The 22168-nt window shown below is 43.8% G+C and overlaps 1 protein-coding gene across 2 annotated transcripts in view; it reads right to left on the minus strand.

Moving 5' to 3' along the window:
- Positions 1 to 2643: 2643 nt before the first annotated feature.
- The window catches only part of LOC115183108 (phospholipase B1, membrane-associated), a 33840-nt gene continuing 14315 nt past the window's right edge, over positions 2644 to 22168 (minus strand). The window contains exons 9-17 of one of the 2 annotated variants that reach the window (XM_029744446.1): positions 21488 to 21568; positions 20523 to 20588; positions 20102 to 20193; positions 19739 to 19820; positions 19461 to 19562; positions 14824 to 14919; positions 14014 to 14085; positions 3054 to 3172; positions 2644 to 3023 (exon numbers count right to left, since the gene is read on the minus strand). In XM_029744446.1, the coding sequence (XP_029600306.1) occupies positions 3059 to 3172; positions 14014 to 14085; positions 14824 to 14919; positions 19461 to 19562; positions 19739 to 19820; positions 20102 to 20193; positions 20523 to 20588; positions 21488 to 21568 (705 nt within the window). In that variant the 3' untranslated portion in view covers positions 2644 to 3023; positions 3054 to 3058. Of the gene's footprint in view, positions 3173 to 14013; positions 14086 to 14823; positions 14920 to 19460; positions 19563 to 19738; positions 19821 to 20101; positions 20194 to 20522; positions 20589 to 21487; positions 21569 to 22168 lie in introns of both variants that reach the window. The other variant, XM_029744445.1, reaches the window with a different exon arrangement.

Consider the following 22168-nt stretch of genomic DNA (forward strand, 5'->3'; position numbering starts at 1 on the left):
CCCTCCTCGGTCGGGCGGCGCTCAGCGGTCGTTGTCGCCGGCCTACTAGCTGCCACCGATCCATGTTTCTGTGTCTTTTGGTTTTGTCTGTCTGATCCGCACCTGTTCCTTGTCTGTCATTAGTGGGGGGTTATTTAGTGTGTCTTTTCAGTTCAGGATTTCGTGCGGGATTGTTTTATGTCCACTCTGGACAGATGTTAGTGAGTGCTGCTCTCTTTATTCTATAATTGACCGGGCTGCGCCCCGTGCGTCATTTTTGTTTTGGGAACGTGTTTTCCCTCGTTGAGTATTGTGTGCGCCCTGTGCCTTTCGGGTTCTTGTGTTGTTTCCGGATTTCCCATTAAAACACTATCACTCCGGACCTCTGTCTCCTGCAGCTGACTGCCTCTCTACTGATCCTGGTAAAATGTGACAGAGACAATGATATCCAATCAGTTGAGATTCGTTGGATATTATAAAGTGTAACCAGTTGTTACAGATGTGAGAATACATTTGCCCTCACATTAGATTTTTTTTCTCCAAAAATAATTACTTCACCATAAGGGGTCACTTACCCCTGAAAGCTGAAATCACACGGGATTCCAGCAAAGGCAGGACTTCCGTCGCACAAGGCGCAGGATTTCGCTGTAAACAAAGGAGAATGGATTCTCTCTCTTTGTTAGCTTAGCCTCTAATGCAAAGCTAGCCGTTCTTGTACCAGAATGTTTACTTCAAGCACAAAAAGGTCCCCTTCAATTCGGGAACGGGGTTTACTAACAATGTCTCACGTTCAACCCAATCAGTGTTTCTTGCTAGGAACGTTACCGGATCACTCGGTAACATAAATAAATACTCGCCGTCTCTAAGTTACTCACGCTCCTGGAGCGCGATAGACAGAGAGATAATACTTCGTTTTGGCCAAACAAATGTATTACTCAAATTTCCTTAATCGGCCCTTTTGTCCTAGCTCTAGAAATTAATTCTCGCCGAGACTACTCGACAAATATCTTTTCTTATGTCCTAGCTCTGGAAACGTAATAATTAATCCTACACACTCTGACCCTTTGTCAGGTATACAACACCGGAGTCAATCTTTCCCTGCTATCTGGGTCAAAAGGAAACACACAGACATACTCTGAACGATAATCCTGCCTACAGCTCTATTGGTGTATAACATAATTTGCTACTTAATTCATGTAGACTGAATTCAACAGTAAGGCCTAATTTTGTCCTTGCACAGGGCTCCAATACACTACCAGTCACATCCCTCTCTTAGCAAAAACACTTTCATAATTTTTCATATTTCGTACACAATGTAGCGGATGGAGACTTCATACATGTACTGTGTATACTTTTCAAGTTACAGTATTTCCTGTATAACATTTTTAATGACATCACAAAATAACAACCAAATTACATCATTATTATTTAGATCGCCTCTGACCATTCCCCACATTCTCTGTTAAAATAATGTTCCAGTATTCTCTTTAGAACGTGTTTGAGTTTTGGCGGGAAAATGTCTGTGTAGACAAAGGCACATTCCTTTGGTGAATTTGAAGAGGGAGATAGTTGAATGTTCTTGTCCTTGATTTACAACAGGGTGTGAGCTGTCAACCCCCCACCAGTTCCCCTCTGCGGGTGAAAGGGGGTCTGGCTGAAGTTATTTATTGCAAAGCTGATCTGTGTCACGCCTGCTCCTGCTCCCCCTCTCTGGCGCTCGAGGGCGCCAGGCTGCCCTTCATTACGCACACCTGTCACCATCATTACGCGCAGCTGCGCAATATTGGACTCCATTACTTTGTTGATTACACCTCTATATCTGTCTGCTCCTCAGTTTGTTCCCTGTGTCAGCATTGATGCCGTTATTTTCCCCCTGTCCAGATGCTGTTCATGTTCTGTTTCATGTCCGTGTTTCATTAGGGATAGGCATCCCGTTAATGGGACAGTTGTAAATCATGCAGCGCCTTATGTCACCATCGCAGATTTAAGAGAAACAACAAATGTCGGTACATATAAGTGTCTTATATTGGCTGAAAGCTTAAATTCTTGTTAATATAACTGCACTGTCCAATTTATAGTAGCTATTACTGTGAAAAAATGCCATGCTATTGTTTGAGGAGAGCTACTAACAACAAAACACTTTTTTTCACTGCGATAGGTTTGATAAATTCACCTCTGAAGGTGAAATGTGTACTTAAATCAGAGCAAGATTTCAGAATGTATCATCTAAAGGGTCCCATAGATAACATGAAGTGTCGTTTTGTCATTACACAATTAAAGACAGACAACATGAAAGACTCCAAGTAATCTAGTAAAAACCATAGAATTTACAAGAGTATAACAAAATCAAAAACAGCAAATTAAAAACATTGACAGGTCAGAGAATCAGTCTCAAAATCCTTCAGCATTGATTTAAAAACACCAATCGGGACAAGTTCTTCCAGTTTAAAAGTATTTTGTAAGGCGTTCCAAGACGATGGTGCAGAGTACATAAAAGCCCTTTTACCAAATTCAGTTCGGACATTTGGAACAGTTAGCAGGATAAAGTCCTGCGAACGAAGAGAGTACCCACCACATTTCTGAACAATAAAAATGCCAAAATGAAATGGTAGTAAACTCAAAATGGCTTTGTAAATAAAAGTATACCAGTGACTGCATTAAGAGTAGCCCATTGGAAACAGTCATGTGGATTATCAGCCCATTGGAAACAGTCATGTAGATTATCAGCCCATTGAAACAGTCATGTAGATTATCAGCCCATTGAAAACAGTCATGTAGATTATCAGTCCATTGGAAACAGTCATGTGGATTATCAGCCCATTGGAAACAGTCATGTGGATTATCAGCCCATTGGAAACAGTCATGTGGATTATCAACCCATTGGAAACAGTCATGTAGATTATCAGCCCATTGGAAACAGTCATGTAGATTATCAGCCCATTGGAAACAGTCATGTAGATTATCAGCCCATTGGAAACAGTCATGTAGATTATCAGCCCATTGGAAACAGTCATGTAGATTATCAGCCCATTGGAAACAGTCATGTAGATTATCAGCCCATTGGAAACAGTCATGTAGATCAGTAGATTGCAGACATTGTAAGGAGTAGGAGGAGGATGACCATGGGCATGTGGAGGGTCAGTGGTGGTCCTCGAGACACAGCTCTGGGTCTTGTGTAGATGTAAGGATGATCCTAAATCACAAAACATCCCCATTATTAACAGATAGCTGTGAATGTCTTCAATTCATTAGTTCATACATCTCACTTAAGAGTAATTCAAGATTCAAAGACATAGGGCCTATGTAAAATACGTAGGGCTGACATAGGCCCTATGTAAAATATATAGGGCTGACATAGGGTTGACATGGGGCCTATTGTGGAAGACATATGTCCTATGTAAAATGTATAGGGCTGACGTAGGGTTGACATGGGGCTACTGTAAAATATATAGGGCTGACATAGGGTTGACATGGGGCTTACTGTAAAATATATAGGAATGACATAGGGTTGACATGGGGGCTACTGTAAAATATATAGGGCTGACATAGGGTTGACATGGGGCTTACTGTAAAATATATAAGAATGACATAGGGTAGACATGGGGTTTAGTGTAACATATATAGGGCTGACAGGGTTGACATGGGGCCTACTGTAAAATATATAGGGCTGACATAGTTTTGACATAGGGCATACTGTAAAATACATAGACCTGACACAGGGTTGACATGGGGCCTATTGTGGAAGACATAGGGTTGACATAGGGCCTATGTAAACTATAATGGGCTGACATGGGGCCTGTGGAAGACATAGGGTTGACATAGGGCCTATGTAAAATATATAGGGTTGATATGGGGCTTGCTCTAAAATATATAGAGCTGACGTAGGGTTGACATGGGGCTTACTGTAAAAGATATAGTTGACATTGAGTTTACTATGAAATATATAGGGCTGACATGGGGCTACTGTAAAATATACAGGGCTGACATAGGGTTGACATAGTGCCTGCTGTAAAATATATAGGGCTGACACAGTTGACATGGGGCCTACTGTAAAATATATAGGGCTGACAGGGTTGACATGGGGCCTACTATAAAATAAATAGGGCTGACATAGGGCCTACTGTAAAATATATAGGGCTGACATAGGGCCTACTGTAAACTATATAGGGCTGACATACAGCATGGTTGACAGGGTTCCTACTGTAAAATATATAGGGCTGACATAGGGCTTACTGTAAAATATATAGTGTCGACATGGGGCTTACTGTAAAATATATAGGGTTGACATGGGGCTTACTGTAAAATATATAAAGCTGACGTAGGGTTGACATGGGGGCTACTGTGGAAGACAGAGCTGGCATAGGGTTGACATAGGGGCTACTGTAAAATATACAGGGCTGACATAGGGTTGACATAGGGGCTACTGTAAAATATACAGGGCTGACATAGGGTTGACATAGGGGCTACTGTAAAATATATAGGGTTGACATGGGGGCTACTGTAAAATATATAGGGTTGACATGGGGCCTACTGTAAAAAATATAGGGTTTGCATTTATTAGGGATCCCCATTGCCAAGGCAGCAGCTACTCTTCCTGGGTACCAAACATATTAAAGCACTTACATTACATATAAAACAAAAGATAAAACAGTACATCATATAACATTATTACATATCTACAATACAAAATATTTAATACCACCATACAACAATATCACAATGTTTGCGTATGCATGTGTCTGTACCTTGGTGTGTGTCTCTTCATAGTCCCCGCTGTTCCATAAGGTGTATTTTTTACCTGTTTTTATAAATCTGATTCTCCTGCTGCATCAGTTACCTGATGTGGAATAGAGTTCCATGTAGTCATGGCTCTATGTCGTACTGTGCACCTCCCATAGTCTTTTCTGGACTTGGGGACTGTGAAGAGACCTCTGGTGGCATGTCTTGTGGGGTATACATGGGGTGTCCGAGTATTTTAAACAGACAGCTCGGTACGTTCAGCTTGTCAACACCTCTTACAAAAACAAGTAGCGATGAAGTCAGTCTCTCCTCCACTTTGAGCCATGAGATATTGACATGCATGTCATTAATGTTAGCTCTCCATGTACTTTTACCATCCACCCTTGATGGGCTGGAAGCCATCCACCCTTGATGGGCTGGAAGCCATCCACCCTTGAGGGCCTGGAAGCCATCCACCCTTGATGGGCTGGAAGCCATCCACCCTTGATGGGCTAGAAGCCATCCACCCTTGATGGGCTGGAAGCCATCCACCCTTGATGGGCTAGAAGCCATCCACCCTTGATGGGCTAGAAGCCATCCACCCTTGATGGGCTAGAAGCCATCCACCCTTGATGGGCTGGAAGCCATCCACCCTTGATGGGCTAGAAGCCATCCACCCTTGATGGGCTAGAAGCCATCCACCCTTGATGGGCTATCAGCAGGACAATAGTCCTCTTGCCGAGTTCAAATCAAAGTTTATTTGTCACGTGCGCTGAATACAACAGGTGTAGACCTTACAGTGAAATGCTTACTTACAGGCTCTAACCAATAGTGCAAAAAAGGTATTAGGTGAACAATAGGTAAGTAAAGAAATAAAACAACAGTAAAAAGACAGGCTATATACAGTAGCGAGGCTATAAAAGTAGCGAGGCTACATACAGACACCGGTTAGTCAGGCTGATTGAGGTAGTATGTAGATATGGTTAAAATGACTATGCATATATGATGAACAGAGAGTAGCAGTAGCGTAAAAGAGGGGTTGGTGGGTGGTGGGTGGTGGGACACAATGCAGATAGCCCAGTTAGCCAATGTGCGGGAGCACTGGTTGGTCGGCCCAATTGAGGTAGTATGTACATGAATGTATAGTTAACGTGACTATGCTTAGATGATAAACGGAGAGTAGCAACAGCTTAAAAGAGGGGTTGGGGCAGGGGGACACATTGCAAATGGTCTGGGTGGCCATTTGATTACCTGTTCAGGAGTCTTATGGCTTGGGGGTAAAAACTGTTGAGAAGCCTTTTTGTCCTAGACTTGGCACTCCGGTACTGCTTGCCATGCGGTAGTAGAGAGAACAGTCTATGACTGGGGTGGCTGGGGTGACTGGGCTGTATGCACTACCCTCTGTAGTGCCTTGCGGTCAGAGGCCGTGCAATTGCCGTACCGGGAAGTGATGCAACCAGTCAGGATGCTCTCGATGTTGCAGCTGTAGAACCTTTTGAGGATCTCAGGACCCATGCCAAATCTTTTTAGTTTCCTGAGGGAGAATAGGCTTTGTTGTGCCCACTTCACGACTGTCTTGGTGTGTTTGGACCATTCTAGTTTGTTGTTGATGTGGACACCAAGGAACTTGAAGCTGTTAACCTGCTCCACTACAGCCCCGTCGATGAGAATTGGGGCGTGCTCGGTCCTCCTTTTCCTGTAGTCCACAATCATCTCCTTAGTCTTGGTTGTTATTCTGGCACCACCCGGCCAGGTCTCTGACTTCCTCCCTATAGGCTATCTCGTTGTTGTCGGTGATCAGGTCTCCCACTGTTGTGTCGTCTGCAAACTTAATGATGGTGTTGGAGTCCTGCCTGGCCATGCAGTCATGGGTGAACAGGAGTACAGGAGGAGACTGAGCACGCACCCCTGGGGAGCTCCAGTGTTGAGGATCAGCGTGACAGATGTGTTGCTACCTACCCTCACCACCTGGGGGCAGCCCGTCAGGAAGTCCAGGAAATCCACTTGCAGAGGGAGGTGTTTTGTCCCAGGGTCCTTAGCTTATTAATGAACTTTGAGGTGTTGAACGCTGAGCTGTAGTCAATGAATAGCATTCTCACATAAGTGTTCCTTTTGTCCAGGTGTGAAAGGGCAGTGTGGAGTGCAATAGAGATTGCATCATCTGTGGATCTGTTTGGGCGGTATGCAAATTGGAGTGGGTCAAGGGTTTCTGGGATAATGGTGTTGATGTCAGCCATTACCAACCTTTCAAAGCACTTCATGGCTACGGACGTGAGTGCTACGGGTCTGTAGTCATTTAGGCAGGTTACCTTAGTGTTCTTGGGCACAGGGACTATGGTGGTCTGCTTAAAACATGTTGGTATTACAGATTTAATCAGGGACATGTTGAAAATGTCAGTGAAGACACCTGCCAGTTGGTCAGCACAGTTTAGGGACTTTAAATGTACAGTATTAATGGATGTTTGCGAGGGAAATAAATATCACTGAATGACAGAGCATGGGGACTGGTCTTTATAAATCAATCAGATTTTTATGTGGAAATGTAAAGATTATTTTGCTCTTTACTCTGTCACTTAGTAGCCTAGGCCTACTCCCGACCAGTCACATTGTACAGCGCCATATTTTTTTAATTAGGGAAACCCCTAATTAAATCACTTTAGCCGTGATTGTAAAATGTGTTCGTTTTATAACTAAAATGCTTGACTGTATTTAAAGACATGGATGACTTGTATGCTGTGTGATGACATGCACAAATGAATGAGTGATTGATTGATGTACTGTATATTTAAGTAGGCCTTTATGCCAATAAGTAAGTTACACTAAAACAGCCACGGTAACACTAACTACCATTAATGGCAACAATGGCTGACACTTAAATATCGTGCCATAGAATTTTGCGGCAGCCCGCAAGCTGTGCTGCTGTACGATGCAACTTTTAAAGGAAGAACCACTGTACATTATCAAGCATTTCAGACATATTATCCAGATACTGACTGTATCTAATTGCAGTCGCTGTACTCATAATATACAGGAGAACGATCGCCTTATGGCGAGGATAGCTGTGTTGCAAGCCCAGCTTCAGACGCAATCGTTAGGCAAGGGTAATTTCAGTGTAGGAAAGGATGAAACAGCGTCTGTGCCACCAGTAAGTACAGATAGTAACGTTAGTATAAATCCCCTCTCAAAGTCCCCGCAGCCGGACAATTTTCTCATGGCTTCTGGAGGGAAATGCTGTAGGAATGCTCGACCGGTATCGCTCATTCAGCCGACAGAAACTTTCAACCGGTTCTCCACATTAAGCAACGGGTCGGAGTCAGAGGCCGAAACTTCTCTGGTCTCTCATCCTCCCGTTACGGGGTCTGAGACGCCGAAGCCTCCCACCATTAGCTCTGACAAATTGAAAACGCTAGACATTGGCGACTCCCTTACCCGCAGTATTAGACTTAAAATGAATCATCCAGCGATCATACACTGTTTACCAGGGGGCAGGGCTACTGACGTTAAGACTAATCTGAAGATGGTGCTGGCTAAGGCCAAAACTGGCGAGTGTAGAGAGTATAGGGATATTGTTATCCACGTTGGCACCAACGATGTTAGGATGAAACAGTCAGAGGTCACCAAGCGCAACATAGCTTCAGTGTGTTAATCAGTTGGTAAGATGTGTCGGCATCGAGTAATTGTCTCTGGCCCCCACCCAGTTAGGGGGAGTGATGAGCTGTACAGCAGAGTCTCACAACTCAATGAAAACGGTTTTCTACCCTTCCCAAAAGATAGAATTTGTAGATAATTGTCCCTCTTTCTGGGACTCACCCACAAAAAAGACCAAGCCTGGCCTGTTGAGGACTGACAGACTCCATCCTAGCTGGAGGGGCGCTCTCATCTTATCTACGAACATAGACAGGGCTCTAACTCCTCTAGCTCCACAATGAGATAGGATGCAGGCCAGGCAGCTGTTAGCCAGCCTGCCAGCTTAGTGGAGTCTGCCACTAGCACAGTCAGTGTAGTCAGCTCAGCTATCCCCATTGAGGCCGTGTCTGTGCCTGAACTAGGTTGGGCAAAGCTAAACATGGCGGTGTTCGCCTTAGCAATCTCACTGGAATAAAGACCTCCTCCATTCCTGCCATTATTGAAAGAGATTGTGATATCTCACATCTCAAAATAGGGCTACTTAATGTTAGATCCCTGACTTCCAAGGCCGTTATAGTCAATGAACTAATCACTGATCATAATCTTGATGTGACTGGCCTGACTGAAACATAGTTTAAGCCTAATGAATTTATTGTGGTAAGAGGCCTCACCTCCTGGTTACACTAGTGACCATATCCCCGCGCATCCCGCAAAGGCGGAGGTGTTGCTAACATTCACGATAGCAAATTTCAATTTACAAAAATAAACGACTGCATTTTCATCTTTTGAGCTGGAAGTCATGGAATCTATGCAGCCTACTCAATCACTTTTTATAGCTACTGTTTACAGGACTTCTGGGCTATATACAGCGTTCCTCACTGAGTTCCCTGAATTCCTATCGGACCTTGTAGTCATGGCAGATAATATTCACATTTTTGGTGACTTTAATTTTCACATGGAAAAGTCCACACACCCACTCCAAAAGGCTTTCGGAGCCATCATCGACTGAGTGGGTTTTGTCCAACATGTCTCCGAATCTACTCACTGCCACAGTCATACTCTGGACATAGTTTTCTCCCGTTGAATAAATGTTGTGGATCTCAATGTTCTTCCTCATAATCCTGGACTATTGGACCATCATTTTATAACATTTGCAATTGCAACAAATAATCTGCTTAGACCCCAACCAAGGATCATCAAATGCCGTGCTATAAATTCTCGGACAACCCGAAGATTCCTAGATGCCCTTCCAGACTCCCTCCACCTACCCAAGGACGTCAGAGGACAAAAATCAGTTAACCACCTAACTGAGGAACTCAATTTAACCTTGCGCAATACCCTAGATGCAGTCATACCCCTAAAAACAAAAAAACATTTGTCATAAGAAACTAGCTCCCTGGTATACAGAAAATACCCAAGCTCTGAAGCAAGCTTCCAGAAAATTGGACCGGAAATGGCGCTACACCAAACTGGAAGTCTTCCGACTAGCTTGTAAAGACAGTACCGTGCAATATCGAAGAGCCCTCACTGCTGCTCGATCATCCTATTTTTCCAACTTAATTGAGGAAAATAAGAACAATCCAAAATGTATTTTTGATACTGTCGCAAAGTTAACTAAAAAGCAACATTTCCCAAGAGAGGATGGCTTTCACTTCAGCAGTGATAAATTCATGAACTTCTTTGACGAAAAGATCATGATCATTAGAAAGCAAATTACGGACTCCTATTTAAATCTGCGTATTTCTCCAAAGCTCAGTTGTCCTGAGTCTGCACAACACTGCCAGGACCTAGGATCAAGGGAGACACTCAAGTTTTTTAAATATTATATCCCTTGACACATTGATGAAAAAACGAATAGCCTCTAAACCTTCAAGCTGCATACTGGACCATATTCCAACTAAACTACTGAAAGAGCTGCTTCCTGTGCTTGGCCCGCCTATGTTGAACATATTAAACGGCTCTCTATCCACCGGATGTGTACCAAACTCACTAAAAGTGGCAGTAGTAAAGCCTCTCTTGAAAAAGCCAAACCTTGACCCAGAAAATATAAAAAATTATCAGCCTATATCGAATCTCCCATTCCTCTCAAACAATTTTGAAAAAGCTGTTGCGCAGCAACTCACTGCCTTCCTGAAGACAAAAAATGTATATGAAACGCTTCAGTCTGGTTTTAGACCCCATCATAGCACTGAGACTGCACTTCTGAAGGTGGTAAATTACCTTTTAATGGCATCAGGTCTAGGAGCATCTGTCCTCGTGCTCCTAGACCTTAGTGCTGCTTTTGATACCATCGATCACCACATTCTTTTGGAGAGATTGGAAACGCAAATTGCTCTACACAGACAAGTTCTGGCCTGGTTTAGATCTTATCTGCCGGGAAAGATATCAGCTTGTCTCTGTAGATGGTTTGTCCTCGGTGTTCCTCAAGGCTCTTTTCGGTGTTCCTCAAGGCTCTGTTTTAGGACCACTATTGTTTTCACTATATATTTTAACTCTTGGTGATGTCATTTCGGAAACAATGTTAACTTTCATTGCTATGCGGACGACACACAGGTGTACATTTCGATGAAACATGGTGAAACCCCAAAATTGCCCTCCCTGGAAGCCTGTGTTTCAGACATAAGGAAGTGGATGGCGGCAAATGTTCTACTTTTAAACTCGGACAAAACAGAGATGCTTGTTCTAGGTCCCAAGAAACAAAGAGATCTTCTGTTGAATCTAACAATTAATCTTGATGGTTGTACAGTCGTCTCAAATAAAACTGTGAAGGTTCTAGGCGACCCTGATCTCTCTTTTGACGAACATATCAAGACTGTTTCAAGGACAGCTTTTTTCCATCTACATAACATTGCAAAAATCTGAAACTTTCTGTCCAAAAATTATGCAGAAAAATGTATCAATGATTTTGTCACTTCTAGATTAGACTACTGCAATGCTCTACTTTCCGGCTACCCGGATAAAGCACTAAACAATCTTCAGTTAGTGCTAAACACGGCTGCTAGAATCTTGACTAGAACCCAAAAATGTGATCATATTACTCCAGTGCTAGCCTCTCTACACTGGCTTCCTGTTAAGGCAAGGGCTGATTTCAAGGTTTTACTGCTAACCTACAAAGCATTACATGGGCTTGCTCCTACCTATCTATCCCTCTAGTGGTGTGGGGGCTGTGCTTTGGCAAAGTGGGTGGGGTTATATCCTGCCTGTTTGGCCCTGTCCGGGGGTATCGCCGGATGGGGCCACAGTGTCTCCCGACCTCTCCTGTCTCATGCTCCAGTATTTATGCTGCAATAGTTTGTGTCGGGGGGCTAGGGTCAGTCTGTTATATCTGGAGTATTTATCCTGTCTTATCCGGTGTCCTGTGTGAATTTAAGTATGCTCTCTCTAATTCTCTCTTTCTTTCTCTCTCTCGGAGGACCTGAGCCCTAGGACCATGTCTCAGGACTACCTGGCCTGATGACTCCTTTTTGTCCCCAGTCTACCTGGTCATGCTGCTGCTCCAGTTTCAACTGTTCAGCCTGCGGCTATGGAACTCTGACCTGTTCACCGGACGTGCTACCTTGTCCCAGACCTGCTGTTTTCAACTCACTAGAGACAGCAGGAGCAGTAGAGATACTCTGAATGATTGGCTATGAAAAGCCAACTGACATTTACTCCTGAGGTGCTGACCTGTTACACCCTCTACAACCACTTTGATTATTATTTGAGCCTGCTGGTCATCTATGAACATGTTCTGCTTATAATCTCCATCCAGCACAGCCAGAAGAGGACTGGCCACCCCTCATAGCCTGGTTCCCCTCTGGGTTTCTTCCTAGGTTCTGGCCTTTCTAGGGAGTTTTTCCTAGCCACCATGCTTCTATACCTGCATTACTTACTGTTTGAGGTTTTAGGCTGGGTTTCTGTACAACAGTTTGTGACATCAGCTGATGTAAGAAGGGCTTAATAAATACATTTGATTGATAAATTGATATCCCAGTCTGTGTGTTAAAAACAATCCTGATGCATGGATTCTGATTGGTCAGACCAGCGTTGAATAGACCTTAGCACGGGTACTTCCTGTTTGAGGTTCTGCCTATAAGAAGGGAGGAGCAGAATGGAGTCGTGATCTGATTTCCCAAAGGGAGGGTGGGGTCGTGCCTTGTAGCCATCCCGAAAGGGGGAGGAACAATGGTTGAGAGTTTTTGAAGCACGAATACTACAGGCAATGTGTTAATAGAACTTCGGTAGAGTTTTCCTCAGATTTGCTTTATTAAAAGTTCCCAGCTACAATATTTGTGGCCTCAGGATATGTGGTTTCTAGTTAACACAAAGTCCACTGTAGTTCCTTGAGGGCCGCTGTGGTATCAGCTTGAAGGGGAATATACACGGCTGTGACTATAACCGAAGAGAATTCTCTTTGGAGGTAATACGGTTGGCATTTGATTGTGAGCGATTCTAGGTCGGGTGAACAAAAGGACTTGAGTTCCTATACATTACGACAATCACACCATGAGTAGTTAACCATGAAACATACACCTTTCTTCTTCCTGGAGAGTTCTTTATTGCTGTCTGCGCAATGTACTGAGAACCCAGCTGGCTGTATGGATGGAGACAGTATATCCGGAGAGAGCCATGATTCCGTGAAACAGAGTATGTTACAGTCCCTGATGTCTCTCCGGAAGGAGATCCTCGCCCTGTGTTTGTCTACTTTATTGTCCAGAGACTTAACATTAGCGAGTAATATACTCGGAAGTGGTGGATGGTGTGCACGCCTCCTGAGTCGGACTAGAAGTCCACTCCAAAAACCTCATCTCCGCCGGTGTGATCTTGGAGCAGCCTCTGCGATAAGTTACATTGCCCTGGGGGGTATCAACAATTCGGTCGTATTTCTGGTCAGAATGCTGGTGAATTACCATCGCTCTGATATCCAAAAGTTATTTCTGGTTGAATGTAATAATGCAAAAAAAATTCTGGGCCAATAATGTAAGACATAACACACACAAATAAAAAAATACTGCAAAGTTGCTTTGGAGCCAGAAGCAGAGCGGCCATGTCTGTCTGCGCCATCTTAGAGACACACACACACAGACACATGCATACTGTACACACACACTATAACATACGAACTATACACACACGTACACATGGATTTTGTGTTGTAGATATGTGGTAGTAAAGTAACACTTAATGTGTTGTGAAATCGGTTTTGAAATGTATTGTTGTTTTTAAAATTGTATAGGACTGTCTTAATTTTGCAGGATCCCAGGAAGAGTATCTGCTACCTTGGCAGGAACTAATGGGGATCCATAATAAACCCCAGGAAGAGTAGCTGCTGCCTTGGCAGGAACTAATGGGGATCCATAATAAACCCCAGGAAGATTAGCTGCTGCTGCCATGACAGGAACTAATGGGGATCCATAATAAACCCCAGGAAGAGTAGCTGCTGCCTTGACAGGAACTAATGGGGATCCATAATAAACCCCAGGAAGAGTAGCTGCTGCCTTGACAGGAACTAATGGGGATCCATAATAAACCCCAGGAAGATTAGCTGCTGCTGCCATGACAGGAACTAATGGGGATCCATAATAAACCCCAGAAAGAGTAGCCGCTGCCTTGGCAGGAACTAAAGGGGATCCATAATAAACCCCAGGAAGAGTAGCTGCTGCCTTGACAGGAACTAATGGGGATCCATAATAAATACAATACAAGTACCTTGGGAGGGCAGATGAGTTTGATAGGGTTTGAGAATGTGTTCACCAACTCTTTATGTCCCTCCGGTTGGAACTGGAAAAAAATAGGAGGACATTATGCTCAAATTAACAAAACACAAGTCGGTGTTCTCTTCGCAAAAAAATGTATGCAATATTTTCCCATATCGTTATTTAACATAGAAAGGTTAAGAGGGTTCACCATGTTGTTTCATAGTCCCAACTGCTAACCCAAACCCCTAAATCCTAACCCCTTAACCCCTAACCGCTAACTCACCATGTTGTTTCATTGTTCCTTGGCCATCTCCTAACCTTAACCCCTAACTCACCATGTTGTTTCATTGTTCCTTGGCCAGCTCCTAACCTTAACCCCTAATTCACCATGTTGTTTCATTGTTCCTTGGCTAGCTCCTAACCTTAACCCCTAACTCACCATGTTGTTTCATTGTTCCTTGGCCAGCTCCTAACCTTAACCCCTAACTCACCATGTTGTTTCATTGTTCCTTGGCGAGCTCCTAACCTTAACCCCTAACTCACCATGTTGTTTCATTGTTCCTTGGCTAGCTCCTAACCTTAACCCCTAACTCACCATGTTGTTTCATTGTTCCTTGGCTAGCTCCTAACCTTAACCCCTAACTCACCATGTTGTTTCATTGTTCCTTGGCTAGCTCCTAACCTTAACCCCTAACTCACCATGTTGTTTCATTGTTCCTTGGCCAGCTCCTAACCTTAACCCCTAACTCATCATGTTTCATTGTCCCTTGGCCAGCTCCTAACCTTAACCATTTAACCTAACCCCAAACCCCTAACTCACCATGTTGTTCCATAAACCCTTGGCCAGCTCCTCGTGGCCCTTCACTCTGAAGTGGAAACAGTCTGCGGTGAAAAAGCTGAGATCTATTTTTCCATCCTGAAGTGAAAATCAATAACAGACTTTCATTAATTTATCAAGGGTGCTATGCTAAAACATATACTTTAAGTGATTCGGTTATTTAGTAAATCATAGATCATAGATTGCAGATCGACTTGATTTATTGAATACTGTGTAAATCTTGGTGGTTGGGCGTGTTGTAGGAAGGGGTTAGAGGTTAGAGGTTAGAGGTTAGAGGGTAGGGAACAAACAGGCAGCCTCGGTTGTTGGGTGTGGCGTAGGTAGGGGTTACGTAACAAATAGGCAGTCTGTTAAAGGGGTTAGGGAACGAATAGGCAGTCTGTTGTAGTGTAGGTAGGGGTTAGGGAACGAATAGGCAGTCTGTTGTAGCGTAGGTAGGGGTTAGGGAACGAATAGGCAGTCTGTTGTAGCGTAGGTAGGGGTTAGGGAACGAATAGGCAGTCTGTTGTAGCGTAGGTAGGGGTTAGGTAACGAATAGGCAGTCTGGTGTAGCGTAGGTAGGGGTTAGGGAACGAATAGGCAGTCTGTTGTAGTGTAGGTAGGGGTTAGGGAACGAATAGGCAGTCTGTTGTAGCGTAGGTAGGGGTTAGGGAACGAATAGGCAGTCTCGGTTGTGGTGTAGGTGTTAGGGAACAAAACAGGTAGTCTTGGTGGTTGGGAATGTTGTAGGTAGGGCTTAGGGGGTAAGGGTTAGGGGTTAGGGAACAAGCAGTTAGTCTTGGTGTTTGGGCCTGTTGTAGGTAGGGGTTGGAGGTTAGGGTTTAGGGGGTAAGGGTTAGGGGTTAGGAAACAAACCTTTTTTCTTAATGGTTGGGGTGTTATAGATAGGGGTTAGAGGAAAGGAAATGAAAACCAGTAGTCTTGGTGGTTGGGCGTGTTGTAGGTAAGGGTTAGAGGTTAGGGTTTAGGGGGTAAGGGTTAGAGGTTAGGGTTTAGGGGGTAAGGGTTAGAGGTTAGGGTTTAGGGGGTAAGACTCCACTCACACAAGTCATAGACTGTTCTCTCTGCTACTGCACGGCAAGCTGTACCGGAGCGCCAAATCTAGGCCCAAAAGGCTCCTTAACAGCTTCTACCCCCAAGCCATAAGACTGCTGAAAAATGAATCAAATCGCCACGTGGACTATTTTGTTTTTACACTGCTGCTACTCACTGTTTATTATCTATGCATAGTCACTTTACCCCTACCTACATGTACAAATTACCTAAACTAACCTGTACTTGTCACGTCCTGACCAGTAATAGGGGTTATTTGTTATTATAGTTTGGTCAGGACGTGGCAGGGGGCGTTTGTTTAGAGTGTTTCGGGGTTTATTGGATATGTTATTATATAAGAGGGGTGTGTTTGTTTTGTGTTGTAGGGGTTTTTGGGTATTGTTCTTGTTTTTGTATTTCTATGGTTTTTCTAGGTTGTGTATTTCTTTGTTGGCCTGGTATGGCTCTCAATCAGGAACAGCTCTACATCGTTGTTGCTGATTGGGAGTCATACTTAGGTAGCCCTTTTTTCACCTGTGGTTTGTGGGAAGTTGTTTTTGCACTGCTGTGTTTAGCCTGCAATACTGTGCGTTCGTTCGTTTTTTCTTGTTTGTTTGTTTATTTAGTGTTCAATAAAAGTTTAATATGAGCACTCAACCCGCTGCGCCTTGGTCTAGTCCATACGACAACCGTTACAGTACCCCTGCACATTGACTCTGTACCGGTACCCCCTGTATATAGTCTCCACATTGACTCTGTACCGGTACCACCTGTATATAGCCTCCACATTGACTCTGTACTGTAATACCCTGTATATAGCCTCCACATTGACTCTGTACCGTAACACCCTGTATATAGCCTCCACATTGACTCTGTACCGGTACCCCCTGTATATAGCCTCCACATTGACTCTGTACCGGTACCCCCTGTATATAGCCTCCACATTGACTCTGTACCGGTACCCCCTGTATATAGCCTCCGCATTAACTCTGTACCGTAACACCCTGTATATAACCTCCGCATTAACTCTGTACCGTAACACCCTGTATATAGCCTCCGCATTAACTCTGTACCGTAACACCCTGTATATAGCCTCCACATTAACTCTGTACCGTAACACCCTGTATATAGCCTCATTTTTGTTATTTTATTGTGTTACTTTTTATTACATTTTTTACTTTAGTTTATTTAGTACATATTTTCTTAACTCTATTTCTTGAACTGCATTGTTGGTTAAGGGCTTGTAAGTAAACATTTCTCGGTAAGGTCTACACCTGTTGTACTCAGCAGGTGACAAATAACACTTGATTTGATTGGATTTAATGGGTTATGTAAAAAGTCTAATAAACCCATGTAATATAGCCTACACCTTCACAATATATCCATTGTTTATTTTAGACAGGTTTAAAGAAACATGATATGAAGAAAATGTAGTCTATTTCAGAAGAACAGAATAGCATACTCTGAGTTGTCCTGATGTTAGGTCCTGATGTGGCTGTGGGCGACACTAGTTCATTTAGCAGGTCCTGATGTGGCTGTGGGCTACACTAGTTCATTTAGCAGGTCCTGATGTGGCTGTGGGCTACACTAGTTCATTTAGCAGGTCCTGATGTGGCTGCGGGCTACACTAGTTCATTTAGCAGGTCCTGATGTGGCTGTGCCATATGGCTGTGGGCTACACTAGTTCATTTAGCAGGTCCTGATGTGGCTGTGGGCTACACTAGTTCATTTAGCAGGTCCTGATGTGGCTGTGGGCTACACTAGTTCATTTAGCAGGTCCTGATGTGGCTGTGGGCTACACTAGTTCATTTAGCAGGTCCTGATGTGGCTGTGGACTACACTAGTTCATTTAGCAGGTCCTGATGTGGCTGTGGGCTACACTAGTTCATTTAGCAGGTCCTGATGTGGCTGTGGGCTACACTAGTTCATTTAGCAGGTCCTGATGTGGCTGTGGGCTACACTAGTTCATTTAGCAGGTCCTGATGTGGCTGTGGACTACACTAGTTCATTTAGCAGGTCCTGATGTGGCTGTGGGCTACACTAGTTCATTTAGCAGGTCCTGATGTGGCTGTGGGCTACACTAGTTCATTTAGCAGGTCCTGATGTGGCTGCGGGCTACACTAGTTCATTTAGCAGGTCCTGATGTGGCTGTGCCATATGGCTGTGGGCTACACTAGTTCATTTAGCAGACAAGATTTGCTCAGAATTCCATGGCATTATTTTATAGTATGAGGAATATAATTGAACAAAGCTGAATAAAATAGAAAGGATGTTTTCTCCAAAGGATTTGAGGGAGCGCCCTCATGTGGCTATTCTGTGTAGAGCGGTTAAAAAGGACACAGGTACTCCTATATGCTTCATGTAGAGTTACTTACAGTGCATTCAGAAAGTATTCAGAAACCTTCCCTTGTTCTACATTTTGTTACGTTACAGCCTTATTCTAAAATTGATCAAATAAAAACCTTTCCTCATCAATATATAGACAATACCCCGTAATGACAAAGCCAAAACAGGTTTTTAGAAATAAACATAAATTAAAAAAAAAAAAAAAACTAATTTACATTGGTATTCAGACCCTTTACTATGAGACTAGAAACTGAGCTCAGGTGCATCCTATAACATGTCTCACTGTTGACAGTGCATGTCAGAGAAAAAACAAGCCATGAGGTCGAAGGAATTGTCCGTAGAGCTCCGAGACAGGATTGTGTCTAGGCACAGACCTGTGGAAGGGTACCAAAACATTGAAGGTCCCTAATAACACAGTGGCCTCCATCATTCTTAAATGGAAGAAGTTTGGAACCACTAAGACTATTCCTAGAGCTGGCCGCCCGGCCAAACTGAGCCATCGGAGGAGAAGGGCCTTGGTCAGGGAGGTGACCAAGAGCCCGATGGTCACTCTGACAGAGCTCTAGACTTCCTCTGTGGAGATGGGAGAACCTTCCAGAAGGACAACCATCTCTGCAGCACTCCACCAATCAGGCCTTTATGGTAGAGTGACCAGACGGAAGCCACTCCTCAGTAAAAGGCACATGACAGCCCGCTTGGAGTTTGCAAGGATTCTCAGACCATGAGAAACAAGATTTTCTCGTCTGATGAAACCAAGATTGAACTCTTTGGCCTGAAGGAACAAACAATTAGTCTGGTTTAGCTTGTTGTAGGTAGAGGTTAGGGGTTAGGGAACAAACAATTTGTCTGGTTTAGCTTGTTGTAGGTAGAGGTTAGGGGTTAGGGAACAAACAATTTGTCTGGTTTAGCTTGTTGTAGGTAGAGGTTGGGAGTTATGGGTTAGGAGTTAGGGGTTATGGGTTAGGAGTTAGGGAACGAACGATTAGTCTGGTTTAGCTTGTTGTAGGTAGAGGTTAGGGGTTATGGGTTAGGGAACGAACGGTTAGTCTTGGTGTTTGGGCGTATTGTAGGTAGGGGTTAGAGGTTAGGTGGTACGGGTTAGGGGTTAGAGAACGAACAGTTAGTCTTGGTGGTTCGGTGTGTTGTAGGTAGGGGTTAGGGAACGACAACAGGTCATCTTGGTGGTTGGGAGCGTTATAAGTAGGGGTTAGATGTTAGAGGTTCATGGGTAGGGAACGAACAGGCAATCTTGGTGGCTGGATGTTTTGAAGATAGGGCTGCAGAACCACAGCAAAGTCCTCTTTGAAGAAGCGGTCGCTTTCCAGAAGCTTCTCCAGCCTCCACTGGAAACACAATGGGAGATAGGTATCAATAGAGTATCATGTCAAGGGTACTCAGTGGAAGATAGGGAAGTGTACACACAAGCTGCATGCTGGGATAGAGCAGGGGTGGGCACCAATCAGGCCCTTGAGGACCGGAGTTGCCCACCCCTGGGATAGAGGGTTGTATCAACACGCACCTGAAATTCAAAGTTGAGTTCTATAAGTTCCTTCAGGTCAGTAGAGTTATCCTCTGGTAACACCAAGCAGGAGCAGAACCTCCTTGGTTGAGATTACAACATTTCAGTAATTTAACCCCAACCCCTAATATCTAACCCTAGTTCCTTCAGGTCAGTAGAGTTATCCTCTGGTAACACCAAGCAGGAGCAGAACCTCCTTGGTAGAGATGACAACATTTCAGTAATTTAACCCCAACCCCTAACAGATGTCAGTAGAGTTATCCTCTGGTAACACCAAGCGGGAGCAGAACCTCCGTGGTAGAAATTACAACATTTAAAGACACTTGAGTGGAATTGTATCAAGGTTAGGGAGAGCAGTCCTACTTTTGGAGCTCACAGCCGATGGAGGGCCTCTGAACTTCTCTGAGAGCCTCCATGGGTAGGATCTGCACGATGTTCACTATCATCCTAGGGACCTGAATGAGAGAGAGAGAAAGAAAGAAAGAACGAGAGGGGGAATAGAGAGACAGGGGGAAGAGAGAGAGGGGGAGAGAGAGTGGGGGAGAGAGAGAGGGGGAGAGAGGGAGAAGAGAGAGAGAAGAGAGAGGGGGAGAGAGGGAGAAAAGAGAGAGGGGGAGAGAGGGAGAAGAGAGAGAAGAGGGAAAGAGAGAAGAGAGAGAGAGAAGAGAGGGGGGGAGAAAAGAGACGGAAAGAGAAATCAGTGAAGAATAAAGGACCACAATATAAGTCATCATAGAATCCCCTTCAGTGCATAATAAAATGTTACAAAATAACTTGACTATACCTCGTTCATCATCGTGTCAAGCATCTCTGTCATGTAGTAGATGAAGTTGTCCGCTGAGAAGAGAGTCTGTGGAATATTAATAACCAATAGTTAAACAGAATCAGTCACAGCAGCTAGAACAGCACGGCTCTCTGTTTAATATACACCGTTAATTACTCTGTCAGATAATCTGGTGAGTTTAGGTAACAGATAATCTGGTGAGTTTAGGTAACAGATAATCTGGTGAGTTTAGGTAACAGATAATCTGGTGAGTGTAGGTAACAGATAATCTGGTGAGTTTAGGTAACAGATAATCTGGTGAGTTTAGATAACAGATAATCTGCTGAGTTTAGGTAACAGATATTCTGGTGAGTTTAGATAACAGATATTCTAGTTATTTGAGTTAACAAACATTGCAATGTATCTAAAGTAGGGCATAAAGACTAAATGGGCAGGAGTGACTGCATCTACTGGGCAGGAGTGACTGTATCTACTGGGCAGGAGTGACTGTATCTACTGGGCAGGAGTGACTGTATCTACTGGGCAGGAGTGACTGTATCTACTGGGCAGGAGTGACTGTATCTACTGGGCAGGAGTGACTGCATCTACTGGGCAGGAGTGACTGTATCTACTGGGCAGGAGTGACTGTATCTACTGGGCAGGAGTGACAGCATCTACTGGGCAGGAGTGACTGTATCTACTGGGCAGGAGTGACAGCATCTACTGGGCAGGAGTGACTGTATCTACTGGGCAGGAGTGACTGTATCTACTGGGCAGGAGTGACTGTATCTACTGGGCAGGAGTGACAGCATCTACTGGGCAGGAGTGACTGTATCTACTGGGCAGGAGTGACTGTATCTACTGGGCAGGAGTGACAGCATCTACTGGGCAGGAGTGACTGTATCTACTGGGCAGGAGTGACTGAATCTACTGGGCAGGTGTGACTTTATATCCAACAATCTATGAAAAAATAAATGTTGCCTTACTTTGTTTTTACAATAATCACAGATGTCGTTCATTCCAATAAGCACTGTCACCAGCTTCCAATCTTCTTTGTAGTTCAGACCCTGAAATATAGTAATATTATGTCATATACATTCATTTTGTAGTTCATCTCTGCATGGAAAGGCACACTTATGGCTCGAACACTCCAGTGCACAAGTCCGAAAACGTACAGTTTCTGGAAATTGTCCAGCCTTGTAACGGCCCTCCACACATCCCGTATTTCTACGATAACAAAACACTTTTGTGCCAGATGTGCATACAGTGCCTTCAGAAAGTATTCAGACCCCTTGACTTTCTCCACATTTGGTTAGGGTACAGCCTTAAAATCTATTAAATAGTTTCCCCCTCATCAATCAACACACAATAACCCATAATGACAAAGCCAAAACAGGTTTTTAGAAATGTTGCTAATTTACAAATAAAAAATGGAAATATCACATTTACATACAGCGGCTTGCGAAAGTATTCACCCTCTTTGGAATTTTTCCTATTTTGATGCCTTACAATCTGGTATTAAAATAGATTTTTTGGGGGTTTGTATTATTTGATTTACACAACATGCCTACCACTTTGAAGATCCAAAATATATTTTTGGGTGAAACAAACAAGAAATAAGACAAAAAAAAACAGTAAACTTGAGCGTGTATAGCTATTCACCCCCC

This window comes from Salmo trutta, unplaced genomic scaffold (genome assembly GCF_901001165.1).
Source record: "Salmo trutta unplaced genomic scaffold, fSalTru1.1, whole genome shotgun sequence".
Lineage (NCBI taxonomy): Eukaryota > Metazoa > Chordata > Actinopteri > Salmoniformes > Salmonidae > Salmo > Salmo trutta.